General features: G+C 42.7%; 2 protein-coding genes across 6 annotated transcripts in view; one reads left to right on the top strand and one right to left on the bottom strand.

Annotated features, from left to right (window-relative positions):
• TMEM156 (transmembrane protein 156) overlaps positions 1-12,145 on the bottom strand; it is a 107,305-nt gene that overhangs the window by 15,825 nt on the left and 79,335 nt on the right. The window contains exon 7 of one of the 5 annotated variants that reach the window (XM_075930580.1): positions 4,955-6,917. The exons of 2 other annotated variants lie outside the window; for them this stretch is intronic. The gene's annotated coding sequence lies outside the window, so the exon portion shown is untranslated. Of the gene's footprint in view, positions 1-4,954; positions 6,918-7,468; positions 7,604-12,145 lie in introns of those variants that run through there. 2 more of the 5 variants (XR_012904321.1, XM_075930579.1) reach the window with 2 other exon arrangements.
• The window catches only part of FAM114A1 (family with sequence similarity 114 member A1), a 47,979-nt gene that overhangs the window by 16,161 nt on the left and 19,673 nt on the right, over positions 1-12,145 (top strand). Inside the window, exons 3-6 of the mRNA XM_025187966.2 lie at positions 1,588-1,707; positions 1,862-1,968; positions 7,378-7,512; positions 9,710-9,862. Of these exons, the coding sequence (XP_025043751.2) occupies positions 1,588-1,707; positions 1,862-1,968; positions 7,378-7,512; positions 9,710-9,862 (515 nt within the window). The remainder of the gene's footprint in view (positions 1-1,587; positions 1,708-1,861; positions 1,969-7,377; positions 7,513-9,709; positions 9,863-12,145) is intronic.

Raw genomic sequence — 12,145 nt, 5'->3', positions numbered from 1 at the left:
ATTGTTTAGGGAGCAAATGTTCATAAAGGGAAAGCCAGCCTCTGTGTTCATGGCCTAGTTCTGTAAGGTCCTAAGCATCTTCAGCTCTCCTTTGTATCACCTCTCAAGGTTGTTCTAAAATGCCAGTTTAAGTCACACACTAAAGAACAAATCTGACAGCCCCAAAAATGTTGGGAGAAAAGATTAATTGCATGAATTGTATTTTTTTAAGGAAGCAATTATTTGAGAGTGTCAAAAGACAAGTAGGCAAGGGATATCCAGAGGATAATAGTATATTTGGCCTTTGACAAGGTCCCATACCAAAGGCTCTTTAGCAAAGTGAGCAATCAAGAGCTAACAGGAAAGGTCCAGTTCCTGGTTAAAAGATAGGAAACAAGGAGGAGGAGTAAATGGTCAGTTTTCACAGTGGAGTGAGGTAAATAGCAGGGGCCCCCAGGAAGCTGAACTGGCCTCTTTGCCTTTCAACTTATTCATTAATGTTCTGGGAAGAGGGGTAAACAGGTAGTACATTTTACAGATGATACTAAAATACTCAAGACAGTTAAGTCCAAAACTGACTCTGAACAAATCTAACACTAAAGATTGATAGAGATCTATAAAATCATGAGTAGTCTGGAGAAAGTGAAAAATGAAGTGTTATTTATCCCTTCACATAATTCACGAATCAGGGGATCAACCAATGAAATTAATAGGAAGTAGTTTTAAAACAAACACAAGGAAGTACTTCTTCACACAACACACAGTCAACCTGTAGAACTCACTGTCAGGGGACGTATTAAGGCCAAGAATATAACAGAGTTCAAAAAATAACTGAATAAATTCATGATGAATAGGTCCATTAATGGGCAATACCTAAGATGATCAGGGATACAGCTCCATACAACAAAGTTCCCTAAACTTCTGACAGCCATAAACTTTGACTGGATAACAGCGGATATCTCACTCAATAACTGTCCTGTTCTGTTGATTCCCTCTGAAGAACCTGACACAGGCCACTGTTGGAAGACAGGATACTGGGTTGAATGGACCATTGGTCTTATGCAGTATGGCCATCCATTCTTCTGAAACCTATAAATTCCACTGAAGCCCCAGACATGGAAGGCTCAGAGCACACTCAATTCCCACTTCAGCTAACTACAGCTGAAGGCACTCAGTACCTTGAATTGAGCACTAAATTTACCTCTCTCTGTAACAGCAACATAGACTCATGGGCTACGTCTAGACTGGCATGATTTTCCACAAATGCTTTTAACGGAAAAGTTTTCCGTTAAAAGCCTTTGCAGAAAAGAGCGTCTAGATTGGCACGGATGCTTTTCCGCAAAAGCGCTTTTGTGCAAAAAAGCACCAATCGCCATTTTCACGATCGGGGCTTTTTTGCACAAAACAAATGAAAATCTATGTGGGTTTTCTGACCTAGAAAATAAGTTAAGCAGATGTAGTAGGTTTCATATTTTGCGATTTCACTTGCTTTTTAATTACTTTATTTTGAAAGCATTTAATATTCTGCCTTGTTTAATAGTAATGAGAGTGTTTCCAAATCACAGAATCATGCATAATTGCATCTAAAATGTATTTGCACCATTACAGGTCATGGATTAACAGCAGTAAAGGAAAAAGCAGGGGCCACTCTTGGAATTCATAATGCAAGTTCAATATCTTCAGAAGGTGCACAACCTGCCACAACTGAGAGCAAAACACTAGGGATCAGTAAGTAGGTTATTAGTAGAAAATAAACAAAACTTTTTGACAAAATGTCAAATGTACAAAAATCAAAGATTTTCATCAGAGAATCCAGTTAATTGTGATTTGTGACTTGCAGTGCTGAAGATGCATGTGCTTTGCTCTTTTTTAATTTTATAAGATTCCGACGATGCCCCAGAGCAGAGCTCCACTGGGGTTTCACCCTCTTCTCCTTCATCTGGATCTCGTGGGATGCTGTCAACAATCACCAATGCTGTACAGAACACAGTGAGTAACTCAGATGTGGCTTGTTTTCTCGAGTTCTCCTTTGTGCTCTCTATTTGCAAGTCGCATTTGAAAATGAGAGTTTGGGATTTATGTGACAGTTTTTGAAACACGGCTCTACAATGACACTTTTACACAAAAATAATGAGCTCAGTACAGAGTTGGAAGTGTATCAAAGATAGTAACCAAGTTAGGCTTGACCTACACTGCAAGCTAGGGGTGTGATTCCCAGCTTGCATGCAAATCTTCCTGCTAGCTCAGTGAGAGCTAGTGTATGGATAAACAGTAATGTAGCTGCAGTAGCATAGGCAGTACAGATTGGATCTCCCTTGTCCGGCACCTCGGGACCTGACGTTCCGAACAAGGGAATTTTCAGAACAAGGGGAGATCCCTCCCAATGTGGCCCATGCTACCCCCAGCTAGGACTCCAGTCGAGCCCCGCTGTTGCCTGCCCACCCATGGCTCCCCAGGCCGGAGCTCTGTGCCTGCTGGGGCTCCGCAGCTTCTGGGACTGCTGGAGCTCTGTGGCTGCCATGGCTTGTGGGGTTGCCGGGGCTCCGTGACTGCTGGGACCAACGCGTCGTGGCTGCGGGGACTGTGCAGCTGCTGCCAACCCCCCACTACCACCCAGCAGCAGGGGCCAGAACTCCCTGCCGTGCCCCCTCCCTCAGCATGGGGCTCCTGGCTGAGTCATGCCCCTCCTCTCCTGCTCTTGCCCTGTGGCCCAACCTTCTTTTACTTGGACTCTATGGTCCAGGAACATCCGGGGTCCTGCCGGTGCTACCTGGGCAGTGTCTTGGTAGTGTGCAGTGAGGAAGCAGCAGCCTGCATGCTGCACCGCTGCTGGGAGCCCTCTAGAGCCGCCACAGCCCAGCATCCAGCTTCACCCAGAGGGAGCTGGCTTTGCTAGACAGGAAATCGGTATCCACCTCCCCGTGCTACGCTGTGGCATCTGCCTGCAAGTCCCGTCACCTCCAGGTGCTGTCGGGGGAGGTGCTGTGCCAGCTGCTGGAGAAAACCCTAGAAGTGGCAAGGCTGGCGCCATTGCACTGCGGGGCTGGGAAAGCATGCAGAGGAGCGCCGAGGCCTTTCCCCTGAGGGTCCTGCCTTCTGCTCAGCGGTGCAGGCAGCTGCATTTCTGAAGTTGGGAGGGCTGCTCTGTAGGGCAGACATGCAAAGCAGGTCTTCTCCAGAAGCCGGGGGGTAGGGGGGTGCCTGTCGCCTCAGGAGGTTGCAGGGGGGTGCAGCCAGAAATAGCAGGGTCACAAGGGGACTCTGTCCCCTACTTTCACCCCTCACCAAAGAACTGGTGTAAACCGAGAAATGCTTCTGTATTGCATTGTGCCCAGTGCACTCCACCCCTTGGCTTGCTTTGTACCACCTTGAAAAATTATCTGGAATTTCAGGATTTTCTGTACTGATAAGGTAGCGTTTGGGTTGCTATAAACACAAAGCCAGTGCAGAAGACAACAGAGGAGCCCCCCCAGCACTGAAACGGGTAGCAATTCTAAACATTTGGTTTTCTGCCTAGAAACAATAGCCTGTAGGATTGTGGTACTTCTGGTATCAATATATTATAGGAGCAATTCCTACTACCAGTAGCATAGTCTTATAAGGGAGTAGCTCTCTACACACCACCAGCCAATGGCAGCAATGGGGGCGCAAAGCCAGATAAATGTCTCCCTGATACCCAGACTCCATACCTCAGTCCCCCTCATTCATCTCCCTCCCCTGCCAAGACCGTACACCCTCTCTTGCTTTGGCACTCTCCCTCCTGGCCAGACACCCTACCTCCAGCCTGCTCATGCACCCTCGCTCCTGGCCAGGTTCTGCACCTCCCCCCTTGACCCTGCACCGTCCCTCCTGGTCAGACACCCTACCCCCAGCCTGCCCCTGCACCCTCCCTCGCTCCTGCACCCTCCCTCCTGGCCACACTCTGCACCCTCCGTCCTGGCCACACTCTGCACCCTCTCTTGCTCCTGCACATTCCCTCCTGGCCAGACACCCTATCCCAAACCCTCTCCTGCATCCTCCTTTGCTCCTGCACCCCTCCCCCTTGGCCAGACATGTACCCCCACTGTGCTTCTGCATCCACCGTTGCTCTGCACCCTCACTCCTGGCCACATGCTGTACCCTACCTTACTCTTGCTCCCTCCCCCAAGCCAGACATCTTACTCCCAGCCTGCTTCTGCATCCTACCTCCCACGCAGCCCCCCCTCCCCACTCCACTCTCTCCTGCCCAGATCCTGCTGGCATCCCTATCCCACTTGCTGGCATTCTCATCTCGTACACTGAACCCCCCATTTTGGTCGCCACACCAGAGCCTAAGGGGGTCCACAAAATCCACTAACTCCAGAACCCAGAAAAGTATATTTGGCCTATGGGAAGCCCTGAACCTCCTCCCTGTCCTTTCCCCATGCCCTGTGGGGCTGGAGCACCAGATGAGTGAGAGGTCTCAGTTGGGGACTGCATCAGTGAGGGCTGGGAGTTTTTGGAGGAATTTTTTTGATTCTCACATCTGTGGTCTCTAAGGGTATGTCTACACTACCCCGCTAGTTCGAACTAGCGGGGTAATGTATGCATACCGCACTTGCTAATGAAGCCCGGGATTTGAATTTCCCGGGCTTCATTAGCATAAGCGGGGAGCCGCCATTTTTAAATCCCCGCTGCTTCGAACCCCGTGTAGCGCGGCTACACGGGGCTCGAACTAGGTAGTTCGGACTAGGGTCCTATTCCGAACTACCGGTACTCCTCGTTTCACGAGGAGTAACGGTAGTTCGGAATAGGACCCTAGTCCGAACTACCTAGTTCGAGCCCCGTGTAGCCGCGCTACACGGGGTTCGAAGCAGCGGGGATTTAAAAATGGCGGCTCCCCGCTTATGCTAATGAAGCCCGGGAAATTCAAATCCCGGGCTTCATTAGCAAGTGCGGTATGCATACATTACCCCGCTAGTTCGAACTAGCGGGGTAGTGTAGACATACCCTAACTGATTTTTGTGTGGGTCAGTGATCCCTGACCCAAAAAAGATTCCCAACGCCTGCCATAAATAAAGAAAACATTGAAATCTCTTTTGTTGGACATAAATTAATATTTTACTTTATTTAAAATGACGTTTGATAAGCTAACATGAGAAAGTTAAAATGCTTAATCTGTTTAATAATTTAAATTAAATCATTCTCCTTAGCTGCAGCACTAGCAAAATGGCTCGAGCATAATTAAGTAATTAATGGTGAGTGTCGATTAGCAACTGGTGGTCTGCGGAAAGATTTGCATTGAACCAAGTGGTCCACAGGTCAAAAAGTTTGAGAACCACTGGTTTATACTCAGCTTGGCATTGAACCATGCCACTGCATCTACTGCCCATGCTGCTATGGCTACACTACTATTTATATTTGCCCTGGCTCTCATTGAGTTAGTGCAAGTATGTGTATGTGAGCTGGGAATCACATATCTGGCTCATAGTGCAGACTTAGAGTGAACATTTGGGACTAGACTTTGTTTTTGAAAAATTCTGGCTGCTGCACTGTGTATCTCTTACTAAAATAAAGTATTTTGTCATTAACTTTTTGAGGAGGTTTTTAAAATATATTTTTGTAGGGAGATAAAAGATAATCCTATATTTGCTTAGTTCAAGACTTTTACTAAATTACTTCATTTCTTCTCTAGCTCTGCTTGACCTATCCCTCTTTGTTCAGTCTCAAACTGGCTTTCTAACATAGCTCTGTGGATATCCCGATGCTCTCTCGAATTCAGCATGCCAAAAATTGACCTAACTATTCATCTTTCCCCCCTATCGATTAGTACTATTGTTCCCTCCAGAATATTTGTCATCCAGGCTCACAACTGAAGCACTGCATTTTACTCTCTTCTTCCCTCACCTCCTGTATCCCAGCTTTTGACTAGTCCTGTTGCTTCTTCCATTTACCATATCCAATATCTATCCACATCATGCTTTGTTTCCTTTCAATGTGTACAAAATGCTGCCACAACAGTCATTTTCCTTTGAACTTTTTTGCATGGTGCTCTAGCATGGGATTACAGAAAAATACAGGCAGCAGCTAAGAAACAGCCGGCAGGGTTTCCTTTGTGTGAATTTTCAGTGAGTATCAAGCCATTATAAGCACACCGTGTATAGCTTTTCACTAATGCCAAAGATTCTGGGAGCATGAGAAGACTTCCATTGACCACTCCCCAAGGGCTGCATTGGGAGGCATGTCTACACTTTACCTGTAAATCGGCACTGCTGCGATTGATGCAGCGGTGTCAATTTAACAAGTCTAGTGAAGACTGCCTATATCAATCTCAGAGCACTCTCCAGTCGACTCAGGTACTACTCCTCCCAAGAAGAGTAAGGGAAGTCAGTAGGAGAGAGTGTGTCCCGTTGACACATGGCAGTGTAGCTATGTCAACTTCAGATATGTTATTCATGTAACTAGAGGATTGTGGCTTAGGTCGACTTATGGCAATTGTGTAGACCAGGCCAGGGTCACAGAGTCAGTGAGGCTGTAGCAACCCAGAATTTGCTAGTGGTGACTTTCAGTGAGAATGCCTCAGTTGCATAGGGAAGCCAGTCTGTAAGTGGGAGAATTAGGAGAGTGGGCTGGAAAGATAGAGTTGTCCATGTAAATGGGGAAGACCATCATATCAAAGTAGCAAATGGTATCAGGAAGAAAGAGCAGTTCAGGTTCCTGATGGTGTTCCTGCCTCTTGTTTAAGAAAGTTTCCTTCAGTGTTTTCATACAGAGATCAGAAGCAGTTTTGATTTCTGGGACCTGTGTGAAGTTTTCCATGTCCATCTCCTCATTTGAAAAGCTACCAGACATAGTTGAGTCTATGCTAACCAGTTAGCCAGTGTATGTACTTCTTCCATGTAGCTGAACCAGTGAGAGAGATGAATAAGTCTAGGTGAGAGGAAATAGGAGCGATGGTTTCATATGACAGTTCACTGTGGCTATCAAATGGAAAAAAAAATCAGTTACACAAGTTAGGTGAGCTCTTTTCATAAGAGACCATAACTTCAGAGGAACTTTTTATAGCTAATATTTGCACTGACACACTGTGTACCATTTAAAGGAAAAGATGAACCATCCATGTATAATTTCTGATTATTCTTTAATTTATTAAGAGAATTGCTGTTGCACGTATTTCCTGCTGACATCAAGCTATTTAATATCATTCAAAATAAGTTAATTATAAAGGCTTTGTATAAGACTTTTTCTTCTGGAAATGGATTCAAAGCAAAGTGAGATAATTAATGAAACCATAAAAACGCCTATTATTATTAATAAATGTGGAGACACTTTGAGGAGTTAAACATTCAAAGACACCATCAACAGAATCAATATTTTTTACAGGTTCTTATTAACATAAAGTGTAAAGAAAATAACCACACTGCATTGTCTTATGTTCAGGGAAAAAGTGTCTTGACTGGTGGTTTAGATGCTTTGGAATTTATCGGCAAGAAAACTATGAATGTCCTGGCAGAAGGTGATCCTGGATTCAAGAGAACCAAAATACTGATGGAAAGAACAGTTTCCTTATCTCAGGTTGGATATTGCTTGAAAATCAGCTTTGTTAGTGCAGCTGCAGGCAACTGAATCAGAATTTCATTTGCATCACTAGTAGGGTTAATTAGACCTATGCAAATAAAAATTATGCATTATATCAGCTTCTCTTTGTTCTCTCCAGGACTGCAAAAGAATGTGTTTTGTAAAATTAACTCTTACATATAAGCAAGGATATGCAATTACTGATTGTCATAAGATAGTCTATCTGGTGATAAACATTATACTCTTAATAATTATAACTGTATTCACATCAATACATACATATTGGTAGTGCTTTCCTTCAGAATGAGCAGTTGTTCAGTTGCTTCTTATTATTTTTACTAAGTGCAGGAGAATTTCATCAATCTGCAACATAGGGTTGTGAAGTGCTAATAGACACAGATTGATATAGATAGCATAAAATCTGTGTGTAGTTAGGTTAAGGGAAATCCAATAGCAGTAGACATTCAAAGGAAGCCTTTATATTACCACAGTATTTTCCTGTTTGGAGAATGTAATATTGCAGTGAGATTCTCTCAGTAAGATGTTTCATTTTTAACATCTACTACTGTAAAGCAGAAACAGATTGATACTGTGAGAGCAGATGAAAAGCCAAGTAACCCATGATAAGCAAATACATAATTGTACACTTTACCTAGCTACTTGAGCTCCAAATGGCCATTACTGCTAAACCAGAAATATATGTAGCCCCACTCCTGCAGCTGAGGTTTCTAAGTGGATCTGATTGCAAGATCAGAGCTTAATTTTGGGTAATGTATTTCTGGTACTGCCCAAGGCACTTCACAATGCCTTCACATGGGACTTTATAATATTACAGCTCTGGTAATAAAGGGGACTCTCTCAAATTATATAGACTCAAAATTTGATCTGACTGGAAAGTTATGATCTGAAGAAGGTATTCTAGATTGTAAGAACCAAAATTTCAAAGACTGTACTTCAGTTGTGTCTTCTTTAAAATATGCATCGACATGAAATCAGCAAATTGGAATGGTGGGTATATGTTTATACAGCCAGTTAAGTGTTGGCATGTCCCATTCCATTCAGGACTGCAGTTAAGCATGTACTTAAAATTAAGAATGTGCTTAAGTGTGATCCTGAATCAGGGCTACATAGGAAGCAAGGGAGAAAAGGATGAGAGAAAGGAAATGGAGCTAATAAAAGGTGTGGAAATGAGGCAGAGAAAGATAAAGTAATTCATTGCCTAAATTCACACAAAGTCTGGAGCAGCCAATAACTGAATCCAGTTCTTCTGTGTTCCAGTCCACTACTTTAACCAAAGTACAATGGTTCCTTTTTATCTAATTTGTGATGCAAAATGTAGATAGGAATTTGTCTGCAGTATTGAAAATGTGGCTTCTTTGAACATCTGATGCAATACACCTTGTATTTCTAATGAATACCTGAATGCCATATTATACCTAACTGAAATAGGGTATAGTGTAAACGTAGTAGAACTAGATATTTCATTCTTGTGCAGAGGGACAGAAGGCCAAAGTGCCAGTTAAGCATAAAATGGTGAGGGCATAGGCTTTGGATAGGGTGAAATTTAATTCATAAATATAGTAGAAAATGTGTACAAAAGGTCATTATTTCTTAGGCAACCTTCTGTATTATGAGATTACTCCATAATATCCCCAAATGTGCATGGAGTACATTTCTATCACACTTTTATTACAAAAATGTTCCATAAACAAATATTTCTGGGTCCAAAGGTCATTTACAACAGCTTTCACTATATGTTGAAAATACTTTATATGGATAGGAACTCTGGAAACAGCATTCTGTAGAGATTATGTTCCATGTACGTGACTTGTACTGGGCACTGGTAAAGTAAGACTTTATAATTGTTCTTCCTTTGCAAATTTATAAGGCATTACCAGTAGCCAATACTGCATTTGAGGATGTAAGCAATGGTATTTGTTGTTGGTTTTTAAAACAGTTAATAATTACCATAGGGAAAACCGCATATGGAAGACTACTTAAATATTTTATTAGAGAGATTTATCAAAGAAATTATGAAGCGTTTCTCAGGCTGACCAAAATTTCAGCTCTGCAGGTGTGATATAGTCCCAAATTTTATCATTACTGCCTAGAAGATATGAGGCTGAGTCTCATAAAAACTATCAGATCTGAAGTGCTGTCAATAAACCAACAGGAATGATATATATTTTTGCAGCTATTGCGAGAAGCTAAAGAGAAAGAGAAGCAGAGATTGGCTCAGCAAGTTACAGTTGAAAGGACAGCGCATTATGGGCTACTTTTTGATGAGTTCCAAGGTTTATCTCATCTTGAAGCACTGGAAATTCTGTCAAATGAAAGTGAAGCCAAGGTACTATATACAAGCTGCATAAATCATAAACATAAGGTTTACTGAAATACTTCTTATAAATATTAATCTTCCCAAACAAGTCGCATTAAAGTCAATAAGAGGTTTTTCATTGATTTCATGGGGATTGATTTGGTCCCTTGTCTCATGAAGTCAGAGAGGGTTTTCTCCATGATTTCAGTGGGACCAGGATTTAGCACAAAGAAAGCAAGAAAGTCTGTCATTGAAAGTTCTAGTTGTTAAGACAGTGTGTTAAAACTGCTAATTCTCTTTCAAGTTTTACCAGAAGACTCAAATGTTTTGTTTTCGTTAAAAGTGTTAAGGAACCTTGCACCAGCTATGTTGAGAGGTTAAAATAAAATGCATTCTAGATTATTTATTTAACTTTCAACTATCTATTTTACATTGTGTTGTTATTCTGTGGTTGACTAGCCCAAAATATAAACAGAGTTGTAGGTAGTCTCTGTGGTGGTGTTTACACAGCAATGTAACCTAGAGTAACTGGGACTTGAGTCAGCTGCCCTGTTTCAGGGAAACCTCAACTAGCGGCATCCCCATTATATTTTAGCCCTAGTTAAGAATTTTCTGACCCATGCTCAAACCTAGAACTCAGACATCCATACTGCAGTGCACTCACCTGAATCAAAAGTAACCATATCCCAGAGTGCCTAGTGCCCTCTTCCTAACGTCAGTGCTCTATCCCAAGGAGTATGGTGTATTGTGGGAAAACTCTACTGTCCATCCTGTTTCCTAATAGTTGTTGTGCTATTGATAGGACTGAGGCTCATAGTTGGCCCTTCTCAAGTACATAAATGACAAAGGGTACTACTTCATTTATGCAGATATTAGTGGTACACAGAGACAGATTTACAAAGGTCCGTGTGGGCTGTAAACTGATCTGCATAATAATCAAATTCTTGAAATCTTGGCAATCCACCCAGGGGATCCAGAAGTAGCTGCTTCCTTCCCTGCTCCATTCTGCCTAAGGTGTGGTGTCCAGCCTGCATGACCCAATTGGGGGATCATTGCTGTCTTCCCAGAGATCCCATCTATTAAAACAGTGTTTCACAACCAGTGGTACGAGTACCCTCAGGGGTACTCAAGAGAAGTCTGGGGGGTACGTCGGCACAACTGAAATTTGGAGAAAACTGAATTTTTGGTTTAAGTTTTACAGAGCTTTATTATTTTTGTACTTTTTACATCCAAAAATATCATTGCCTGCCTGGCTATGATTAAGTTGTTTAAACAAATGTGTTGCAATGGTTTGTTGTGTCTGAAAACTGTAGGGACTGGGGGTACTTATAATTTTTTTTTTAAATGGGTATTTTATTTAAAAAAAAGTTGAGAAACACTGTTTTAAAACATTCACTCCGCTGCCTGGCTGCTGGTGGAGTGTGAGAGTTCCTGGCTTACCATGGCAGGAAGGAAAAGATCCCCAGCTAGGAGGCCAGGAGCCACATACCACCTGGCAATTTTGCTCCCTAGTCTGGGAAAGCTCCATGTGGCGGTGAGGAGAAGTACGAGCCAGAGCTTCTGCCATTATAGAAGGATGCAGGAATGGGGAATGGGTTCAGCCAGACTGTAAGAACACTGCCGGACCACTATGCTAGCTGCCTGCAACACTGTTATTCTGCCTCCAGGAACTGCAGGATACCTCTGGAAGACTCTCAGTCTCCTGAGTCAAATTGAGGCCATGGGCACACAGGAAAGAACTAGACCTCAGACCAGGCTGAACTCAGGTTCATTCCCTACAACTCTGCCATATCCTGAGACCCTGCGTCTGAGCTTTGGGTCCAGACTCAGATCCAGGCTTAATTGCTGTTTAGACACACTCTGTGAGATTACTTTGAGACACATGCTTTGATTAATACATTCTTTGTGACATCTAGCGTTCAACAGTCAATTTATTGGTTCTGCTGTGCCTTGTTGAATACTCAGTGGTGGTATTTATACATTGCACCATTTTTCCAAATACATTTCTTAATGTATCTTCCTCTACCTTTTTCTTTTAAAGGCCATCTCTCCCTGTCCTCGAAAAAAATAAAGTATAAGGAATAGTGTCTCTTAAACATAAATGGCCCTACTTTCTAAAAAGGGACTCACTGCAGCCTCCTCTTTTTCCAGCATAAATAACTTCAGGCCCTTTTCAATAGCACTTTGACACCTACTCTCCTTATTGTTATTGTGTTTGAAACTATTTCTACAAAAATCATAGATTTGTTAAAAACAAACACCTTCACATTCATCATAGTCAAAACTTAGCTTGAATCATTTATATGCATGTTA

Source organism: Pelodiscus sinensis, chromosome 5, assembly GCF_049634645.1.
Source record: "Pelodiscus sinensis isolate JC-2024 chromosome 5, ASM4963464v1, whole genome shotgun sequence".
Lineage (NCBI taxonomy): Eukaryota > Metazoa > Chordata > Testudines > Trionychidae > Pelodiscus > Pelodiscus sinensis.
This window is presented reverse-complemented; position numbering and strand designations above follow the sequence as displayed.